General features: G+C 43.4%; 1 protein-coding gene across 1 annotated transcript; it reads left to right on the top strand.

Annotated features, from left to right (window-relative positions):
- Positions 1 to 1844: 1844 nt before the first annotated feature.
- On the top strand, positions 1845 to 22208 carry HHIPL1 (HHIP like 1). Its single transcript, XM_050335602.1, has 9 exons — positions 1845 to 2138; positions 6849 to 7495; positions 9769 to 9912; positions 10191 to 10519; positions 12356 to 12482; positions 12774 to 12919; positions 15827 to 15908; positions 17698 to 17780; positions 20455 to 22208. The coding sequence occupies exons 1-9, from the start codon at positions 1845 to 1847 to the stop codon at positions 20970 to 20972; spliced, it is 2370 nt and encodes a 789-aa protein (XP_050191559.1). The 3' UTR covers positions 20973 to 22208.
- Positions 22209 to 22919: the final 711 nt, after the last annotated feature.

Here is a 22919-nt window from a genome sequence, read left to right as displayed (position 1 = left end):
TACTGAGGCCAAGGCAGCCTTGGTTTCTGCTTCCACAGTGCCTTGCCCATGAACTGCTATGCAGCCCCCAGCCTGAGGGGTAACCAAAAAATTGCTGTGCCTGAAAAAGCAAAACTCTGGCAGCTCTGGCATATAGCAAATGTACAGAGAGGGTAAAATACCCAAAGGTATTTTACACTGTTTTGCAGTGATGAGCAGATAGTTCCTGTTGTACAGCTCACTGCTAAATATGCACAGCATTTAATTTTCCTTTCATTTCTGAAATGTTTCATGGATGCCAAACTAATCAAGAACTTCAATAGCAAATCAAGAGGCTATAAGTTAAATCTCATTATCCAGAATATGTTTGGTTACTGCAATCCATTCTTTATATATTAAGCATTGTTGCAATGTTAATTAAGAGTATTTAAAAATAATTATAAACACTGAAACAACAGGCAGTGTTAACCAGAGGAATAAAAGATTAGCTGGGATGAAGAAGGAGATGCAATTACATCAGGGTTTTTTTATGCAATATTGGGGTTGCATAACTGCATATTCATTTTTTGCGTGGCACGCAAACTTTTTGGGGGCAGCAGCTTGATCATGTGCTTTCCAATGCACTTACTGAGCTCATCCATGAAAAAGTGGGTTTGAATGACCAAAAATAAAAGGGCAGAGAATTCTCAAGTGAGATCTTCAGGTATTCTGGTTGCCTGCACATTTGCAGAATTTTTAGTGACCTTAGCATCAGTTACATAAGCATAAGGAGAGAAAATAAACTCCTATTAAATGCTGTAACACATATGGTCTCCTGACAGGATGTTCCAAGCCAGGCAGTGATTTTATAGTCCATATGCACTGTACAGTAGTTCTTTGCTTTCAAAGCAGGAGTCAAAAATAGCATATCAGAATGAACTCCATTCTTTGTCTTTGAGGGGCAGTCTGTGTGTTAATGTTACTACTACACCGTGGCTAGCTGTCTTTAACAGAAAATAAAGTGCCAACTACATGGGACTTGATCTTACTAGCTGATAACATGATATGGCTATATGATGTGCAAAAATCCACCACTGCGAGTAAATGTCTTCCCAGGGTGTGCCATGAGGCACTTTAGGGTAAGGAAAGTGTAATCAGCAAGTTTTTGTGTGGTTTTTTTTTTGTTGTTGTTGTTGTTGTTCGTTTGTTTGGTTTGGTTTGTTTTTTTGTTGTTTTGTTTTGTTTTGTTTCGTCAAAGAGTTCCTGGACAGCGTGGAGGAAGAACTATTCTGAATGGGGGAGTATCTTCATAGAGCAGAGTATGTCACCTGGGCTGTCTAGGGCCACACGGTGTAAAGACTCCACCAGCGAGTCTCATCCCAGGACAAGACTGCCAAAGGACACAGAAGCACTAGTTGTATTGAAGCTAAAATTTGTTATTAAATACGGCCATCAGCCGTATAAACTCCGAGTGCTATATTCTGTAGTGTTTTGGTCATACAAAAGCCTCGGCGACAGAACAGAGCCCCGCAGCCAACAGTTGAGGAGTCAGCCTAAGCAATTTGTTCCCAGTACGATCTACTCCGGTGTCGTATGCTCCGCTCTGGTGCTCTGTGACACGCCGTGCTGACTTGTCCAGCCAAGTACCTGCCCGGCTGCGCTCTGGGCGGAACCAAACCAAAATCGCCCGTCCAAAGCCATCACCAAAATCGTGTCCCGTGCGGTGAGCGGCGCCGCGACCCCGGGACCGCCCGTCCCGGCGCTGACAGCCCTCGGGGCGGCCGCTCTGCGCGCCCCTTCTGCCGCGGGCGGAGCGGGGCCGGCCGAGCCTGCGGGCGGGCGGGCAGCGCCCACCTCTGTGCCCGGCTGTGCCGGGGGGCAGCGCCATGCGGGGCCCGCGGGGGACTGCGGGGCGCGGCGGGGCTCGGGCGGCCCTGGCAGTGCTGCTGGCGGCCGCCCTCGCCCCGCGCCCGGCGCGGCCGCACCCGCAGTGCCTGGACTTCAAGCCGCCGTTCCGGCCGCCCCAGGGCCTCGCCTTCTGCCGCCGCTACGCCGACTTCGGCTGCTGCGACCCGCGCCGCGACCGCGCCCTGCTCCAGCGCTTCTACCGCCTCAGCGCCCGCCTCGACGGGCACAGCTACGCCGCCTGCGCCGGGCACCTGCAGGACCTGCTCTGCCAGGTGAGACCCACTGCAGGGCCGGCTCTGCCGGAGCTCCTGCTGCATAGCGGGGCTCCCGCCGCACAGCGGCTACAGCCGCGCTGAAGGCTCCAGCCACACAGGGAAGGGTCTTCCAATGCGCAGGGGACATCACCAGCCGCGCAGGGGTATTCCACCCCTGCACAGAGCTCTGGCATCCGCATGGATGCTTCTGCTCTGTCGCGGGGCTTTGACCCAGGTGTGTATGTATGCACTTGTGCAGGGCTGCATCAAGCCCAGGTATGGATGCTTTGGCCCAGACATGGGTGCCTTGAACCCAGCAGAATACACTGGCCCAGGCACAGAGTCTTTGGACAATCCAAGGGAGTGTGAGCCTTGGTATTAGTTCCCAAACCTGGACAGGAGTACAGGGACCACCCCACAGGTGCATCAGCCATGGTGTTGGTGTCTGGGTCAAGGCATGGGTGCATTGGCCACATGTGGGTGCATCAGGGATAGTGCAACAGCCTAGGCATGTGCTCCCATGCACTGGCAGGAGCACCTGTCCATCATCAGGTGTATGTATGTTCTTTTGTTCTTTGGTACGTGTCTGAAACAGGAACAGGAATGTTGCTCTGCTTTAATTTATGAGCATCAGAGATCAGAGATGGGTATGTGGACAGTTACAAGTAGACCTGGTGAAGACACCAGGGGGGAACCTGCCTGCACAAATCATGCTCCTTGTTATGCCCAATTAATGGGGTCAGGTGGGTTTCTTTGCTTTGGGTTACAGCATCCTGAGATGCTTTTAGCATGTGCCAGGTGCTAATAGTCCTGATGATGGGTACAGATGAGGATGTGGCCTAGAAACCTCTGTGATGGCCATACTGCATAAGGGAGAAGTTCTGTGGCCAGATATGATAACAAGAGGATCACAGTCTGCACAGAGCACAGCGTCTGACCCTATCATCAGTGGTGCCCTCACATGTATGAAAATGCCCCTGAGACAGAACAGTGGCAGCTCTGTGCTGTGCAAGTGTAAATCTTAAATTAATTCAGACAGTGGAGTCTCATCTGCTCTGCTCAGATGGGATCAAAGTGGCTTCTCGTAAATCCTGCTCTCAGCATTTTGCAGGGTACCTCTTGTGCTCCTGAAAGCATGAAGACAGCCCTTTTCCACATCAGCTTCTAGAAACCTGACTTCTATTTCATCTCACATTGTACTAGAAGCAAAACAACTTCGAATATATTCCTGAAACAAGCGGTGTCCAAAAATCATTTGCAGGTAGGATACCAGTTAGCAGTGCCTGCTAAGCACTCCTACCTCTGGAAGGGATAACTGAATCTCCTGTGTTCATCAGAAAGGCAACTGAAAATTTGTTCAGAAACAGAGATATTTCAATATGGGAAAAATGATTCAGAGAAATGTTCTGATGAGCTCAGTGCATCACCAGCCCAGATGTGGCTACAAAACATGACCACACTGGCTGCACAAGCATGAAATGGAAGTTCAGACATTGCAAATAATCTAGAACATTATGCTTCCATTCATTAATTGTATATACAATTTATATCCTAGACCTGAATTAATAAGCGGGTTTCTGTGACTTATTCAGCACTTTTCTGCTCACAGTTCATAATTTGTCTCAAATGTGATCAAATTATTTTGACAAGTGTCTCAGCTTACACTTGTGGTGAGGATTCCTACCTTCTCTTAAATTCGTAGAATTATCAAACAGTTTGAGTTAGAAGGTATCTAGTCCAAGCCCCCTGCAATGAGCAGGGACAGCTTCAACTATATCAGGTTGCTCAGAACCCCATCCAACTTGTCCTTGAATGTTTCCACGTGTGGGGCACCTATCACGTCTCTTGGCAACCACCTCCAGTGTTTCACTGCCCTCATTATAAGCGGCTTCTTTCTTATATCTAATCTATATCAACTCCTTCAGTTTGCCTTGTCGTCTCACTAAACACCCTTGTAAAAAGTCCTTCCCCAGCTTTCTTGTAGCCTCTTTAGATACTGGAAGGTGCTATGGGGTTACCCTGGAGCCTTCTCTTCTCCACCATACTGCAGAAGAGCAGATGCCTCATTCTGCTTCTCTAGGAATATCTTGCTTAAAGTCTTGAGTTTTCAGATGGAAGAGGACAAGGAAGGTTGGGGATAAGGTGAAAGCTAAATGCTTTTCTGAGGAGTCTTGTTGCTTCCTCCAGGCTGACAGCAACAGTAAACAAGCCATTGTTTGATGTGGGTGTTCCTTCAGATTCAGACAGTTATAATTCCTCAGATAAGTAGCTACCACCGAATTCCTGGAACAGACAGGATGGATTTGGCTAGCTTGTCTTGATGTGACTTGTTTTGTTTTCTGATGAGTCATTTTCATAGTGCAAACCCGTTTCAGCACTACTGAAGTTACTGATCGTCTGTCTATTAGTTTCCTTGGTCTTTGGACCACATCATAGTTTAAAATGAATGAACAGACCATGTCATTTGGAAATGAGAATTTAGAACTATAAGTGATGCTGATCTGTGACTAAGGGTAGAGTTTCTTGGTATTTTGAGCTAAGTGAACATGACAGGATAATGTGAAGGGTGAAGGACCACAACATTTGCTTCAGAAGCAGAGAAATTCAGGATCAGGCACGAGGCTCCATCTCTCATGGAATAAAAGCTGGAAAATATTTCACATGTGTCTGGAAAATACCCTAGGCACATGCTCGGGTACTGTCTGGCTAGTGATAGATCTCTGAATGTCACTGTCAGTGTAATGCTGCTGTAATTAGCCATATGCCACCAGGAATATTGTAAGGATGGAAGAAGTTGCCCACAATTGCTGTTCAAACACACCTGAGGCTGGTGTGAACAGCCTGCAAGGCAAAGGGACAGGGAAGCCATACTTCTGGACTATTTTTAATTCTGAATCTGAAGCCAGGACATTGCTTTATAATGCATAAGATCACTGCTTGCTGTGAAAGAGGCATTCAGAGAACTGAAGTACACTGGGGTACTCAAGGGAGGGGCCTCCTTTCTCTGAATGAGAAACCTTCATAGGCAACAACATATTGAGTCCTCACACAGCCCTCCCATCAAATTCTCTTTCTGTCTCATTTCAACTTGCTTTCTAAGGCCAAATTTTCAGTCATTACCACTGAATCGACTAATGGTCCCTCTCTTTCTGTCCTTCTCCCTGGCACACCTCGTGTAACTGAGCCGAGTGCATTACCCAGTCTGCCTGTGTAATTTCAGTGATTTGTGTCACACGCATTCTTCTTTTTACCACATTAATTGCTGCTCATTTGAAGGCATAATAACCTTCATTTTGCAATGAATGGCTTGACATTCCAGGAGGAAAGCTTATTGTGCACTAATGATCTGTTATATGGCCCCTCAGTTTATTATGGTATGTAATGGAAAATAAAATAAAAATTAAATATTGTGTGTGCTTATCAGCTAATTTAAACAGTTCAGTATCTCAAATGCTGTATCTTTTCAGTTATTGAGTAGTGCTGTAATCTGCATTAAGAGATAGCTCCCTATAGATTTAGAAACAGGTCCCTATATTTTTTTTTTACTAAGCTGGTTTTGCTTACTCAAAAAAGAAGAAATGCAAGCTAGGAATAAAAAATACAGAATTTATTCAAGTAGTATAGTTTTTCTTCTGACCTTTCTTGCCTCAGTTGTTTATCTACCCTGTGAAAATAACTGAGCCTCCACAGAGTCATGTTGCATTATTTGAAGAGCACTTTTGAGGTGCTTGTTGGGAAGATGCATTACAACTGGAAAATACTGTGTGTTTGTTCCAAGGAAAAGCCCTTCCAAAGCAGAACTGAGTCACTTTGGTCAGTTTGTAATTTACAGATTTACTGGATTGCAGTTTTTCATAAGGAGAACGCGCCTGTAGGAGTTCTCATTTGGAGAATGCAATGAACTGTGTGAACTTGATTCAGACCTCAGGTAGATTTCCAAGGCTTCACCTTCCATAAGCAAAGGCTGAGCTGCCAGTGCCGCCAGTAGACATTGCCTGGATTGTGGCCTTTGGTGCTCACTGAAATCCCTCGCAGAACTTGGTGACTCGTGTCATGATTACGAGAAATCATGAGATTTCACCACTCCTGGTTGGGGATATAAACTGTCTATAGGCAAAGATCCACCAGCAAAGGCAGCTGGACCCGAGCAAGGATGGTGTATGTAGGGAGAGCATCCTTCTGCCCTCTTCTTCTTCTTTCTCATTCCACTCCTTCCAAGCTGTAAATCACATCTATGTCTGAGGTGCATGTCTGGATTATCAGATGAAAATGTATGAATCTCTCAGGCTTTGGCCTCGATGGCCTTTCCCATTCCCTCATCAGTCTGGAGATGCAGGACCTGAATCTTCTCAACTAACTCTTTTGTTTCACTTCTATGCTGTGATGAATCTTGTTATTTCACAGATAAAGTCAGAGCATCCAAGAAAGAAAAGTCTCTTTTTCCCTGTACATCCCTAGGGTGATGTAGCAACATGGGCACCATTGCTGTGATTGGAATAGAGGAGTAACAACATGAGGAAGTCAGCTTTCACCAGGAATATTGAAGATCATTTCTACAAATGCTGAGATAAACCCTCTTTCTAAGATCTTTTCCTCTGTTAACATATCTTCAGAATAAACCACAACGTATATTGTAATTAAGATGAAATATCTCCAATTAGTATCACCGCTCAGCTGTTTAAAATCTGTTCCAAGACATGACTTGAGGTTTTTTCTCTCTCCTTCTAGGAATGCTCTCCATATGCAGCTCACTTATATGATGCTGAAGATCCCTCCACCCCCGTGCGGACGATACCAGGACTTTGCCAGGACTATTGCACGCAAGTGTGGCAGAACTGCCGCTCCATCTTTCGCCTCCTCTCTGCAGACCGAGAGTTAATTGCACTGGAAAACAACATGGCAAAACTCTGCCGCTACCTGACCTTGGAGGACACCGACTACTGCTTCCCACACCTGCTGGCTAACCAGAACCTTAACCAGAACCTGGGGTTAGTCACGGCCGATGCGGAGGGCTGTCTCCAGCTCTGCCTCGTGGAGGTCGCCAACGGGCTGCGCAATCCCGTCGCAATGGTGCACGCCAACGACGGCACCCACAGGTTCTTCATCGCAGAGCAGGTTGGCCTGGTGTGGACCTACCTCCCTGATGGATCCAGGCTTGAAAAGCCATTTCTGAACATCAGCGAAGCCGTACTTACCTCCCCGTGGGAAGGAGATGAGAGAGGGTTTCTAGGTATTGTCTTCCACCCTAAATTCAAATTTAGTGGTAAAGTTTATGTCTACTATTCAGTTGAAGTTGGTTATGAAGAGAGGATCCGGATCAGTGAGTTCAGAATTTCTCCTACTGACATGAATGCCTTGGACCATCGTTCTGAAAGGTATTGTACACACCTTTCTCTGGCAAATGTGTTTAAGATTTCAGAGGGCAGCTTGAGATTTTTAAAGGCTATTAGTGAATGAGATGTATTTAGCTTAATATTGTTCTTGCATTCCAGTGTCTTAGCAGTCCAAGTCCATGTCTAGCATAGTGAAGTACAGAATGTGTGTGTCCTGCATGAATGAACTGCAAGTGTTCAGGGATAAAACATTTACAAGTCACAGTTCTAGTATGTCGGAGGAGTTAACTGAACATGGATTAAAAATTATTTACAGTTAGTATTTTGGTTTTTTCGGGGTTTTTTTTGGTTTGGTTTTTGTTGGTTGGTTGGTTTTTTTATTGTTATGACTACACTTAAAATAGACATCTGCAAATTCATTCTGAAGCCAAAGGTTTCCTAAATCAGTACAAACAGAGTGATACCAGACCAAAGATGGATTTGATCCCACATTTCTTTACCTGAACAACACCTCAACCCTGTGATATTAGAAATTTAATATCAAATTAAATTAAAATGCAAGCCACTATGTTATTACCAAGTGCATTTTGATTGGCAATGTCATTTGTTTGAGTCTGGTCCTGCAGTTGATCCACATTAATATGCACAGATAATGAGAGGCTTGTTTGTGGAGTCAGTCTATAGACTTATAATCATGTCATAGATGCACTGTTTTAAGAGATCCTTGAATGTTACGAATGCTAAGATACTTGCTTTGTTATGTGATTTGAATTAGGGGCTTTCCAAATACTCAGCTGTGGATGATTCTAGCTCAAAAATGCATGTAGCCTAATGGTAGAAAGGGGATACTGGTTTATAAAGCAATTAGAGAAATTCAGTGTAAGCCCCACGGTAGATGACAGGTAAGGGGAATTAAATGTGGTCCTCAAGAAAGCAAGTCAGGACCTTAAATCTGCAGTTGTCAGGGCCCACGAGCTGTATTGTTTAAAAATCCTCAGGGTCTATATTTGTAACATTTTCTTTGCTTATTTAGCTTATGGTTAGTACAGCAAAAGCTTAAGGAAACAGAACTGTGGTCCGGTTGTGCTTGTATAGGCACAGGTCCCACTGACTTCATCCTGTGATGCTGCCCAAGAGGGAGCTCAGGCTGACATGTGGTGTGCATTGTCTCGGCACACAGGCGTGTGTCTGTTTATCCTCAGATACTTGCTCAATGTATTTTGGGTTTTTTCCATCTTCTTTGGGAGGCTGAGGAAGATTTACCTCTGTGTCTGTACAGGATCCTCCTTTGCTCCTTCTGCAAATTGGAGTCTGTGCACTCTTGCACAATTACCTTATCACAGAGGTGGTGACATTTAACAGGAGGTGACAATAACTCCATAGTTGGGTTCCTTCCCACGATTTACAATAACTATCAGTATTTCAGATGGGAAAAAAATGAGCTAAAAATGAAGCAATATAAGTGAATATTATAATTTGCTTTTGTAGGTATTAAGATGCACTGTCAGCATGAAATCTGGACTTTTTTTTCAAAGCTGGAGTGAAATAAACTTCAGTTGTTACACCTGGGAACCTCCACTGCATGGATTTGTGGCTTTACCATTCTATAAAATTATACTTTAGATGTTTTACCTTTTCCTTACTATGAAAGGTGCATAAAATAAACAAATAAAAGAGAAAGTTTGCGTTTAAAATTAAGGTAAAGTTTGTTAGTACTCCTTTGAATAAACTTTTATCAAAATGTCATTTTGATGGTGTGGCTCCTTTTAACTGTTCTTTAAACTCATAAGTTCCTGAGTGTGTAATTATCATTCAAGGATTCTTCTCTCTGTAAGAATTTAACTATTCCTTAATGTTTGAAAAGTTTTATGTTTGTCTTGAAAGAGCCTGTCAGGATTGTGCCAAATGTTGTACAGATGGACTGGAGTCCTTTCTCTTGCAGTTTACAATTGGATATAAGCTCAGATGCCTTTTCTTTAAAAAATATAAAGAAAAATAAAAAAGAACGAACAAGGAAGAAGAAAGAATCAGAGGAAAAGTATAAGTATTTAAAAATATATCTTGTTGTGCGATTTCCCAGATTTTCCATATTACACAATTTGGCGTTTCTGTAATCTGGAAACTATGCTGGAACTATTTAAGGTTAGAAAATCAGTTATGGCCAAGCAAAATTCAGTAATGTGAATATGGAGGAATTTGTATCAAAACCGATCTGTAACGTTGTCATCTGTCAAGGGCAACATTGGCATGACATTGCTCTGCCCTTTGCTTAGGTAATTGCAGTAGGTAATTGCCTTCTCCCTGTATTCACTTAGGATAATCCTGGAAATAGAAGAACCTGCTTCCAACCATAACGGAGGAGAGCTGCTCTTTGGAGATGATGAATATCTCTATATATTTACTGGAGACGGAGGCATGGCTGGGGATCCTTTTGGGACCTTTGGAAATGCCCAGAACAAGTAAGTGTGGATCCATTCTTGTTGCAGCTCCAGGCTACCAGCATGTGTCTGCAGAGCAGTGGGGCGTGGGAAGTCAATGCCAGCCACCTGAAGGCTGTTTGGAGGCAAATAAAGTTATCTTGAAACAGTTGTTTTTTCAGAGATATTCGGAGACTTGTTTTTCCAAAACAGAAAGAGTGAAACCTTAGACCTTCCAAACCCCCCATCTCTGATGTTTAAGCAAGGTCGAGTTTTCTTTCTTTATCTTTTCCTGCTTTTCTTTTCTTCTCCCAATACAGATCAGCCCTGCTGGGCAAAGTGCTGCGGATCGATGTGAATAACAATGACCGTGGGCCCCTGTACCGGATCCCTCCTGACAACCCTTTTGTCAATGATCCTACGGCTCGCCCTGAAGTCTATGCCTACGGAGTGAGGAATATGTGGCGCTGCTCTTTTGATCGGGGTGACCCTCACACCAAGGAGGGGAAAGGGCGGCTCTTCTGCGGAGACGTGGGACAGAATAAATATGAAGAAATTGACATCGTCGAGAAAGGGAAAAATTATGGCTGGAGAGCGAGGGAAGGGTTCAGCTGTTACGACAAAAAGCTTTGTGCCAACTCTTCGATGGGTAAATACATGTGCTTTCTAAACTACCTGTATCTCCCACTGCACAGTTTTCTGCACCATCATTTTGAATTCCTGCCCTCAGAGCCTGGCTGCTTGGCGGTAAACACCTCTTTAAGATGTAAATCTATACTGTCTCAGTCTAGAAGGGAATTGACTTAGACATAAATATTGAAAGTCCAAATGTTATTGTTTTTGAATTAGGAGGAAAGTGAAACAGGCTAGCTGTTGTTTTTCTAGGTGATCTGTGATGTTAGTCAAACTCCTTGGTAATTCTATGATGGGGGACAATTTCATCTTTGCCACATGAAATAAGCTTTCATGCAAGAGCAAGAAAAATTTGGAGCAATTGTACTTTTCTCCATAACTCACAAGTAGTCTCTTTATTTAAAAAAAAAAAAAAAAAGAGAAAAAACATATTATGTAATCAACCTATATGCACACTGACTGCTTTGCAGGTAACTCAGTGTATGGTGTATCTTTGTTTCTTTTAGCTATGCCAAAAAGGAAAAGCTTATTTTATTTTCATTTTTTTAAACTGTTCAAAACTGGATTCAGGGTATTTGCTGGCTGGCTAAATTCCAGTGCACATGTGAAGTCGGAGTGTATTGTGTTGCAAGGTCTGATGTGGACCACATATTGTGCTGGAGCCTCTCCCCAGAGATCCAGGGGGGCAGTGGGCTGGAACTGATTTGCATTAGCTGAGATTTTAATTTTTTTTCTCTTCTGTGTGCTATATGCTATGTGCTGTTCTTTAACTTTCCTCCTTTTATTAACTTAGCTATAATTATGGTGGTGGTGATGAAGTTTTTTTTTATAAAAATTTTGAGAGCAGGGAGCATTTTTCACACTTCCTTTCTAAAACAGTTGCCAGAGAGCTCGTTTAGTGCTCTCCTGTGTGACAGTATCACATGAGTGATCGTGGCAGGCACTGTACTGAGATCTCCAGGGATTCAGAACAATTTTTGATGCCTTTAGAGACCCTTTTGTTAGAACAGTGAAATGTCACAGCCCTTTTAGAATGATAGGTACAGCTGAAGTGTAGAAAACACCTGCTTTAGATGAAATGCCTCTGGTGCAAGTTCCTCGCTGGCAGAGCTGCTGGGTTTGCTCCTTGAGGCATTTGCTACACGGTCAGGGAGAAAGGCTGTGGGGACAGGAAGGAGTGGGTACCACGAGGTACCTGTGACCCAGGAATTTTCAGAAGAATGGGAAGAAGGCACCTAATTGAGACCCTCAAAATCAGGACATCTCCCTCTGTTTTATGTCTGTCTTGTGTTTTAACTTATATTTTAAATGAATATGCCAGTACTACATCATGCCTCTGCCATACCATAAATATTTGATGGCCCTTTCAAGTTAGCTCCCCCATCTCAGAGGAAGAGAAGCTATTTGTGCTGACATCTGACATATCTTTTCATCAGTGCCTGCAGTCTGGAGTTACCCATCTCTTTTTTTCCTTTCACCACCTAAAAAAAGCTGCATTGAGCAAACACCTCCTGCATGGGTGCGGTGACTCCAAGAGTAACCTGTGAATTCTTAGCTAAACCAGCCAGGCTCTGTAGAAATGGGCCAGAAGTGGCACTAACACAGATGGGTTGTAGTGGGAGAAGGACTCAGGAGAGCAGTGAGGTCTCGGTGAGTCTTGGTGATGGCAAGGCCTATCAAATATGATTCCAAAAAGGTGAAAATCAAACTAAATGCAACTCCATCATCACTTCATTTGAATTGAAGGTGCTCCAGTGAACCTGACTGTACTTCATTAGTCTCAGAACAGTCTAGATAAACAGCCATGCTGCAGCACATGTCAAACAAGTCACAGATCTTTTCTGCCCTACAGATGATGTGCTCCCAATTTACGCATATCCACACAAAATGGGGAAATCTGTTACGGGAGGCTATGTCTATCGGGGCTGCGAGTCTCCAAACCTGAATGGCCTGTACATATTTGGGGATTTTATGAGTGGGTAAGTAAACTAAGTTGTACCCCCAGCCAAAGTCCCCCCCCAAATCTGATGGTTTTTAAACCCTGCCCTCTTGTTTTTTCATGGGTTTGTGTTGCCATTGAAAGACAAGGGGTTGCATGCAGGGTGTATAATAAATTTGGGTTAATATTAGCAGTTCTTCATTTTTCAGAGAAGCTGCAGTTCCTATTGCAGCTCGTGGGGGTAGGAAGCATTAAACATCCTTCCAGGTGTCCATGTTAATGTTCATAAATCACCTTGGTTGGGTTTTGAAAGCGTTCTTTTGCCTTGCAGACGCCTGATGTCTTTGAAGGAGAATCGTGCCACTGGAGAGTGGCAGTACAGTGAAATCTGCATGGGGACAGGACAAACGTGCATGTTCCCTGGGCTTATCAATAACTATTACCAATACATCATCTCTTTTGCTGAAGATGAAGCAGGTAATCTTTTAACTTTTTGTCACACTGGATGGCATGTTTGTGGTTTCTCTTCAGACTAAAACACCAGGGAAAGGATCAGAGAGGGCTCCTGGGAGCAGCAAGTGGTGGGGAGGCAGAACATGAGTCTGTCAGTCTTTAAAATGGGCAGGTGAGATTCCCAGCATCTCCCAAACACCAAACCAAAGTTACAATGCTAATTTTTGAGATCTGTGTGCCGTACAGTGCCTGCAGAGGGAATTGGAGACTCACTTCCCTTGGGACTGATTCTGGGTGTTCTGGACTGTGCTGCTACCTGCGCACTTACCCTCTGGAGAACAGGGAACAGCAGAGGGCAAGTAGAATAAAACACAGCTTAGAAAAGAAGCCTCATTCTTCACAGTGCCATGCCGTGGGGAATGGAGGCCCTGGCAGCCTGAGAAGCTGATACCCAAGTGAGAGCAAGTCTTTGTTCTTGGCTAGTCAAAAAGGCTGTGGACATTATTAATGGATACAGGGAAGCAGATGTCATGAACAGCAATTATGTACCTGCTCACCCTGGGCTGGGATATTTGTACCTCTCAAGGTGAAGCAGAATGAAAGCTCTTAGTTATGTCTTGAGTGAGGCATCAGCAAAAGGCTGCTTAAGTCCATATTTTATTAGTGTCACCTGGGATTTTCCCTTGCATAGGATACAGTCTCAGTGGAGCTTTGCATAGCTGTGTTTTCAAAACTGGAGAAATTTTACTTTCTAGAAGGGAGTTGCTGTGATTTGAAAAGGAGGAAATACAGAGTCCTGGGGTGAAAGCTAGTAGTCACTCCCGTTGTTTTTACAAGGCTATTGCAGAGTGTGCAGCCCATGCAGCCCCTGGATGGGAACAGGGGGAGGATGAGCCCCACAGTGTTCAGCACCATTGCCAAGTAGCCACATCTGTGACCCAGCAATGCAGGAGTTGTGTTCTGCCCTGTTTCAGGGGGATCCTGGCTCACAGTCACAAACACCTGCTTCCAGAATGCCCGGGTTTTAAACATCTGTTTTTCCTGCAGATTATGTCAAGTTTGGATATTGCACAAATCATAGCAATGCAAATTTTATCTTGTAAATGCAAATCATCCAAATTAAGTATTATCTTGAAAGTTAGACCTTTTTCTTTTTTTAAGTTAAATTCCATTTTCTTTAACGGTTAATATTCATGGAAGTTAGAGCTATTTCACATACCTTACCCTAAAATCAAATAATTTAGTTCAAATCAGCTTTATGCCAAGTGCAGTGTCAAGCTGTGACTTGTGGCCCTTGCTCATGCACGTGGGGATAATGTCCCCTGTCCTGCATCTGTCAACAGACTCTGGACAAAGTGGGATGAAACACTGCCACCCTTCTGCCCAGCACTTTTCACATGTACTTTGATTAAGTACGATAGAGCTGAGTGGAGATTTGGGCTGGAGTCTCTTTTCAGAGGTAGTCAGTTGCTTTGTGTTTGCTTTACAGTAATGGGAAAAAATCTGCTGGTAGGTGTAGTGAGGTTGCTTTATCTTCAGTGAACAGTCTTCTCTTGCGCCTTTTTTGTGTACTGAGAATCTAATTTTTTACTATTTTCTCACAGTTTATTTTAACAGGGTTTTCTTCACATTTGAGTTTTGGGGTTGTCACTCTGATGAATGTTAATCTGACTGGTGCAGTGGATGTGTTTATTTGGTGGAGACATCTATATTTTTGGCTCATTGCACAGCCATTATAAAGCCAACAGCCCTGTCCCTGGGTAGTGGAATGTCCAGGGCACCCCAGGCACTGTGCCATGTCTGTGGGGCACATGTGTGTAGCCTGTGTGCTTCATGGCCTTAGCATCCACTTCTACCTCATAATTTTCAGGAAAGAGGGGTAGGATGTAAAGCACACATCACTGCACCACAATGGACAGTGCTGGGTGCTTCCCATCTCTGTTTGGATCAAGGCTGCCTCTGGCCTGGCATTAATGAAACTCACCAGAAAAAAAGAAGTAACCAGCCAAGGGTGGCCAGAGGCAGCTGGTTTCTATACTGGGAGCGTCCAGAGTGCAGTCCAGGCAGCACAGGAGAGCAGGTAGGAGGAGGGAGGCTTAGCACCAGCTGCCACCTATTCCCACACCTTCCTTTGCTCACTCTCATGTCTCCACTGCCTCTTTTTCTTTTTTCTCTTTTTTTTTTTTAATTTTGCAAATTTATTTTTTCTCTCTGATCCTTTTTGTTGCACCTCTCAAGCACTTCAGCTGGCAAAAGAGTACCAAAAGGACTGCTTATCCCACTCTCCCCTGCACAACAGGAGAAGAAGGATAAAAATGCAGTTAAGAGAAAATAAGTCAAATAAATGGTGATGGACATTGTTTGGCTGAAGGTCGAGCCCTAGCCATGGGACCTGACAGAGCTGTGATGAACCAAATGCCTTTTGTGTGAGATACATCTCACTTTGTGAGTGTGCTAGAGAAAGGAAAAGCAAAATCTTATTCTGCTGTAATTCACTTAAAGGAGTGCTTCGTCCAAACGAACAGAAGGCGGTGAACTTTCTTAATTTCCTTTTATTTCATTTCAACAAAGGTAATTCAGGCTTTGACTCTTTTACATTAGAGAAGTCAAAGTACACAAATCAGAATGAGAGGACAAGTGAAGCCTGGGCAGGTAAACCTGCAGTGGAAATTTGTCCAAATAATATTGACGCTATGTAAAAGGTCCCACTCACTAAGAGTATTCTATGCCAATGAACTGCAGATAAACTCTCACTACAACCCCAAATTTTAACCTGTCTTTTTTCCTCCAATAACCAGATCGCCATGCTGGTTTGCATTTCCTGATGCTCTGACATTATCTGTCATCTGTCAAAGACATCATCTGTCTTTGTGTTGTACAGGACGGAAACTCCGTGGAGAGTTTTCATGGCTGTGCCTGTTTTCTTCCCAGGGGAATTGTACTTCATGTCTACTGGTGTTCCAAGTGCCACGGCTCCCAATGGAGTGGTGTACAAAGTGGTGGACACCTCCAGGTATGAGATGTTCTTATTGCAAAGCCTGGGTGTGGTGCAGTGAGTCCAGGTGTGGTTGTGGTGAGTGATGTCTGACTAAATAACTCTTCTCCCATGCTGGGCCCTTCTGTGATGATTGAACAAGGAACATCTGGAGCAACCCACTGGGGGTCTGCTCTGCTCTTGCAGTCATGGGGCTCTGCACTGCCTGGTGCCAACTTGTTATGGAGCCCATTGGTGTCATGTGGATTGGGAGATTTGTTTCTGAATGCTAAAGCTGTATTTTATGGGTGGCTTGTCTTTCCTGGACAAAGTTTTTCTAGATTCCTGCTCAAAAGGAGGCAGTTTTTCTCCAGGTGTTTATTCTCAGTTCCTCTCCGTCCCTTGTATCCAGCTGCATCTCCCACAAGAGCCCTGTGGCCAGGCAGCTGCAGCTGAAGCTGGACCAGCGTCACCTGCAGTGCTTCCTTGGGCAAATCAGAAATGAATGTCAAAAAGTACTTTTTTTAATGTTTCAAAGAGGAAAATGGATCGGACAAGAAAATAGGACGACTGTTACACCTTCTGGATTCCACGTGTGTGTATGTGAGACTGGGCAAGGCAGGGAATAGCTGTGTTTTATGGGAAGACTTAGAGCTGTTTTTTCCATCTTCCTGTTTTTTAAGCATTACTATTATTGGCTAAACACCAAGCTCCTTTCAGCCAGAAATGGAGAGTGATATTTTTGTAGCTTTTATCTTTTTACAGGGATTAAATTTACAGCTTTAGCTATCTGAGCATTTTGAACCAAACTACTTGTCTTGTTAAATAACCCCAGAGCTGTCACGTGTTTTCCTCCAACTCTCTTCTGTCAGGAACATTTTCCATTATCTAACATCGCAGAAGAGTTCCTGTAAACTATGTATTAAGAGGCTGGTATTACGCAACCTTTGCAAAAATAAGGAAAGCAGAAGTCAAAATCAAGTCATAAGTTTAAAAAGAAGTTTTGTTCATGTGCAGTGTACAGAAAACACTCACAGGAAAACTCATAAAAGCAGGGAACATCCTTGTGTAGGTAGTTTAGAGAAAAGCTCTCTATGTTTCACAGAAATGCAGATGCAAACAAGCCTATTTACAAAGGAGTTATACTCTGCTAATGCAAACATCATGCATTTTTGAACCAATTTGAAAACCTCTGAAGAAGTCTGAGGATTAACAAGACAGTTGTCATAGGAAAAAGTGATGATGAACTGCATGTAACTTCTCAGGGGTGTGAGATGTACCTCTATGGGAAACAAATTTGTGCCAAAATAATGCACCATGGTAAGAGGGAGCCTCTGTAGGAGACACTTAAACCTCCTTTCTAAAACTGATGCATTTTTGGCACTCTCTTTGTTTGGGCTTTCTGAATGAATAATAGTGTGTTATTTTCCTTCTGCGAAGACAGTCCGAAAAGTTGCGCACACATGACCTTTCATGTCAGATGTTCAACACACGCTTCTAGTTTTGTAATTTTTATTTTCAGTTTGACTAAGCTCTTTCTGTAGTGCTTGAACCTGCCAATGTTTTATTTCCTTAATGGATTCAATAGTGGCAAGTGAAAATACAGCCAGAGGACTCCACTGCCTTGTGAATATTTGGACTTTGATCAATGGAGATCTGTGATTGTTTAGTTATGCTTTCTACTGTAAGAGATTACTTACATCATTTAAGCAGACATTTATTTTTTTCCAATGATCATTACATTCATAGAAAAACAATGGGAAGCAATAGCTTGCAATGCCAGAGGAAAGGAATTAATTGTGCACTGTACATGTCCCTTTTTTTACAGGAGAGCACCACCAGGAAAATGCCAAGTTGAGCCATCGGCAGTGGAAGTAAAAAGCAAGCGCATCCCGTTTGTGCCAAAGGAGAGTGAGTGTCACTGTTGCTGCTTATTATTGGTGCATCGTACCTGGCAGTAGATGCAAACTCCAGACTTGCACTATCTCCACATGTGTGGAGACCACCCAGAACTTCACTTTTCAAAGTATCCTCAAAATTAATTCTTACCAGATGTTTTGGATCTGAAGAGTTGGTTCAAATAAGGCATAAAGTATTTCCCCTGTCCTGTCCTGGCCATGCAAAATTTGCTTTGTAGTTTCTGGCCCTGTACATTCTCCCTTTTCCATGCTACATTGTACTTGTTTCATTACCACCAACTGGGTTTCCCTGTAACTGTACAGAGACTCTGTGCTCAATGGTGCTTTTCAGTGACACGTGATTTTTTGCAGTGCTTCAGTTAGTGAGGAGCATTTCAAGAGATGAAAGACGTGATTGCTGAAGGGTTGGGAAGTAGCTCATTGAGCACGATGAAGGCTGAGTCACTGTTAGTTGAAAGTGAGAGAATATGGGATGATAAAATGCTCCCAGAAGAATGAGTGATCAGCCACTGAGGTGAACTTTTGGCTTACCCAAACCCTCCAGGGCTTCTTGATTGCTTCATACTGCATGAAGTATTGAAAGTAAAGAGCACTCAGTGATGTAGCTGAATCTGCAGCAAGCCAAGTACTATTTATGTTAGATGCAAAACCTTAAATACAATATTAGGATCTCAGGATTAGATTAGGCAGTATCATTGTTCTTTTCCACTGTGCATTTAATTTACACACTTAAGTACCTAGGCAGTACTTTGACAACTTCCCTTCAAACTCAGCATATTCTATGGACTTTGTCACAAAGTTAATATTACTGTAGGGACTCTAAAGTCAGGATACTTTTATTTAATTTTTAATTACATTAATCATATTACACTGCATTTGAGTCACTGACAGTTCCTGCAGCTCTGGCTTCAGGGGAAAATGAGGGCACTCAGCACCTTGCAAGATTGAGTCTTTAAGGTGGAACAAGATCTAAGGCTAATTATTGACTATTGACATGCCTGAGCACTCAGCATATCTTCAGAGATATTCTGCTTTGCAAGCTGGGCAGCAGTTTCCAAACATCAGTAACTTGTTTTGTGTTCAACCAGTTTTGTCTCTGTTTCTGCTTATCCGTTATTCTTTGTGCAAGTCCAAAGTTCAGATTTTTAAACTATACATATAACTAGATCTTTTGGGTTTGTTTACAAGGTAGTTCTCATCATAAATTAAAACTTAGAAATGGTGGGAGAGATTCTACGAAGTGTCTCAAGAACTAAATTCACTTTTTGGTGAAAACCAAACACAAACATTTTGATTCTGAAGCACACAAACAAGGATGTGTAGGTGTAAATAGTTACTGTTTTGGTTAGTATTTAGTGTGAATGTAACAGAATCACTAAGGCACATGACTTGCATTAGCTGGATGAGTGCATTTGTTGGAAGTGTATTTTATAAATAGCTTAACAAAGAGTAATATATAATAACAACTTGATTCGATGAGGTGAAAAGCAGTCCCAGGTGACCACTAGCTTTCATACAGCCCTACATATCATAATATGAGTTCCAGGATTTTTAAGTGCTTTGCTAGATCAGGCTCCAGCAACTGAGCTGTGCACAGGTAAGGCTTTCAAAGCCTTTCCTTGCCTTCAGAACCTCAGGCTACCAAAGAAGGGAAATATTTTCATGTCACAAATACAATTCCTCTTCAAAGAGCACTATCTTGGGAAAAAAAAAAAAAATGGACCACTGCAAGGGTTTGTCTTCTGGGGACAATAGATATTAAGTACAAATGAGACAGTCATAGTTTTCCTCCTCTCTGTACTACAAAGCAAATGATGAATGAGAATGGATAAATCTGGGATATAATTCAAATAGTCATGATGTCTTTGCAAATGTCTGTGACACTGTCCCAGCTCAGTTGATTGTTATTCTGAGGAATTCTGAATTGATTCCTTCTGGCAAACTAAAACTTATTTTTAAGCTAAAAATAAAGCACATGTGAATAAGCAAGTCCAGTAACGCCTGGAAACTGTGACAGCAAAGAATTTTCAGCTCTTCAGAGTTCAAGGCTCTTTTTTTTTTCATAAGGAAGAACAAGCCCAACCTCAAATCCTGTTTTATGTGTTGTCCTGGCAACTCTGTTCCTCTTGCACATTCCAGTTGCCAGAGAGAATTGATTTTGAATGTTCCTGATTTCAGCTCCTTTGAATAAAGCATCTGACCCAGTGGGGAGGCCACGCTCTCCCCTGGTAACGATCCAATCCTTAGTAATGAAGAGAAGAGCAGAAACGGTGGCTGGCTTTAAAATGCTTTCTGCAGGAGAGAAGGCTGTGGTGGGGAACTCCTCTCCTGACTGTGAAACTCCAGTGCCCACCCTTTAAGGGCCAGGCTGAGATTTTGCTTATTTGCCAATACACTGCTTGGAGTTTCCTTTTTGGGAGAGGGCTCACGTGTTGGCATTCTGCCCTGCAGTCCTCTCTGCTAACTGAAAGCAGCCGACATTTTTTCGCTGAGGAAATACCGGCTCACTGGGAGCGTTGTCGCTTCTCAACGGGATCAAGTAGGCAACTCGCAAGAAATTAGTCAAATAAGTGAAAAATCAGCGCTGGTTTTGTATAGATGTCTTCAAGCGTTGTCCACGGAGTGAGAGACTCATGGTTTCCCCCTTTTTTTTTTTTCCCCACCAGAGTTTATTATGCAAACACCGACTCCACAACCCCGGCTGAAGACCACGACCGAGGCCCCACGGGGACGCAGGCCAGACCCCAAAACCCCCACCAAAGCAGCGCCCAGTGGGAGGACCCCCAGGCCCGGGAAGGGAGCAGGGAAGAGGGGGCAGCGCAGGAAGCAGCAGCCACGGAACGGCGCCGTGCGGCTGATGGAGCGGGGGCGGCGCGGGCGCGGCCGGGGCCGGGTGGAGGTTTACATCGACGGCGAGTGGGGCACGGTGTGCGACGACGGCTGGGGCTCGCCCGCCGCCGCCGTGGTGTGCCGCCAGCTGGGCTTTCCCCACGTGGTGCGGGCCACCAAGAAGGCAGAATTCGGGGAAGGGACCTCCCTCCGCATTCTCCTGGACGATGTCCAGTGCTCCGGGCAGGAGAGGACGCTGCTGGAGTGCTCCCACGCCGACGTGGGCGTGCACAACTGCTCGCACGAGGAGGATGCCGGCGTGGTGTGCAGCCGGGAGGAGGTGGCAGACTGGTGACAGGGGAGCTGGGGAAGGCAGCAGAGGGACTTGGAGCACATCCCTTTCTTGCCCAACCCTCTGAACCAGCTGCAGTTTTGCGGAGGGTGTGCCCCGTCCTGAGCGTGTTGCGTCTGTTCAAAGTAACCTCATGGTTTTCTGCATGTTTGTCCCCATGCATGTGCCTTGGAGGGAAAGAAAAAGTAAAACAAAGTGACTTGACTATGTTGCGGGCAGGGACTACATTTCTATGTTTTTTTTTTAATAAGAAGAAAACCTCAAACATCAGCCTTTATAGATTAGAAAAGAGATGCATCCTGTTGCTCTTTCCCTTTGAAAATACAGCATTCCTCAGCTGTGCTTCACAGTGTTTTGCCAAAAAATAAATTCCCAAATGACTGTGTTTTGCTCTTATGGAATCATTTGTGTTGTTTGCCTTGCTTTTGCCACCTGCAGCTCTGAGCAGCAGATTTTAATATGTGTAAATCTGTGCCTTTCTTTGCAAAATACAAAAGTATGTATTTTTTTTTAACTTCCCACTCACTAGTTTAAAGAAAAATTATTTTTCTCCAATGGTTTTTATTGGTATAAACCTAGTGGTCATCAAGGATAACTGTGTCTAAGCAAAATCAGATCATTTAAAAAACCCCCATTACATACTGCCTAGACAAATATTTCTGCAGTTTACACTAGCCCCAGTGGCAAGAAAATCTGACCCCTTTTACATGGACAGGATTGAAAATCTGTCCCTTTTTACACGAACAGGATCATTATCCTAATTAACCCTGAAGATACTTCTCCACTTTCCCAAATTTTATGAAGCCACATGTTTTTGCATTCAGTTTTCATGGGTATGAATTGCTACACAAGAGGTTATATACTGCAGTAATAATCTTCTTTTTAGAGGATATTAAAAAAAACAAACTAACCAAAAACTTATTTTGTCTGAAATATGTTTTTTTCACCTGAGTAGTTATTGCAGACATATGTTCTCCTCTTGTGGTCTCTCTGCATTTGAAAGTATTTTGCCAGGTTATTTTTTCCCTGGTGTAATCAGGATAGGGTTTGTTTTGCTGCTCACTCAAGAACATAAGAAAGACCAAAAAAATCCCAAAAGCAAACTCCCAGATGTGAAATGACCAGTGTCCAGAAAAGTTCACAAATAAAACCTTGTATCTAAGGGTCTCACCATAGGTATTTTTTTTAATTCCCCAATTTCAAGTTGACAGTGTCCTCTTAAACCTAAGACATTGATATATAGGGTAAATACATTTATTTTAAATATTTGTCCTGAACTTTCTGATAAACTCAATAAATTCTTTTTGATATTAAACTGTATACCTTTAATATACAAAACCAGATGATCGAAAAAAAAACCCCAAAACCAAACACGTTTCTTATGAATAATAAAGGGGGAACAGATGTATAAAGTGTCTTTAGAAAAGTACTACTCTCATTTTGTTGGAAAACCTACAAATGCATCAGGCACCAGACTGTCATTAGGCTTTTCTTAAAGTTGCAAACTCGTTTATTTAAAGTGCAGAAATAGACTTGAGCCACATCAAAACATTCAGGGAACAAGAGAGTCCACTGTAAATCCTTCTGTTAAAAGACCTGGCACCTGTTGAGCTGATGGGACTAGAGGGCTGGAAGAAATCAGAAGGTGGAGATATAGTCTTTCTTTTTCCAGATTCCTCTCCTGCTTCTTTTGGCTCCTAAGCCAAATTTCAGCTAGGTCCAGCTGGGAGATTTTAAGAAGAATCTTGGTCATAGCTACGCTCAAAAACTTCTGGGTAGAAAACCGACCTGCACAACAAAAGTTACCCTAAAAGAATTGAGGTGATTCCAGGACGTCTGCCGAAGGCCAAATAAACAGGAATTTCACCAGCGTTTTCTAGGTACTTAAGTACTTTCCTTCTACTTTAACTGTTGGTTACCCTGCACCTGCTTTAGCCCCTTTGAACCTCC

The sequence above is a fragment of the Myiozetetes cayanensis genome, unplaced genomic scaffold, assembly GCF_022539395.1.
Source record: "Myiozetetes cayanensis isolate MyiCay16 unplaced genomic scaffold, myiCay2020 scf6-25, whole genome shotgun sequence".
NCBI lineage: Eukaryota > Metazoa > Chordata > Aves > Passeriformes > Tyrannidae > Myiozetetes > Myiozetetes cayanensis.
This window is presented reverse-complemented; position numbering and strand designations above follow the sequence as displayed.

Bases quoted from the DNA above. Each gene is read 5' to 3' on its own strand.
- HHIPL1 (XM_050335602.1), top strand. From the start codon at position 1,845: ATGCGGGGCCCGCGGGGGACTGCGGGGCGCGGCGGGGCTCGGGCGGCC. The intron at 12,483-12,773 runs GTAAGTAAACTA...TTTGCCTTGCAG, and splicing joins TTTGGGGATTTTATGAGTGG to ACGCCTGATGTCTTTGAAGG. The intron at 15,909-17,697 runs GTATGAGATGTT...CTTTTTTTACAG, and splicing joins AAAGTGGTGGACACCTCCAG to GAGAGCACCACCAGGAAAAT.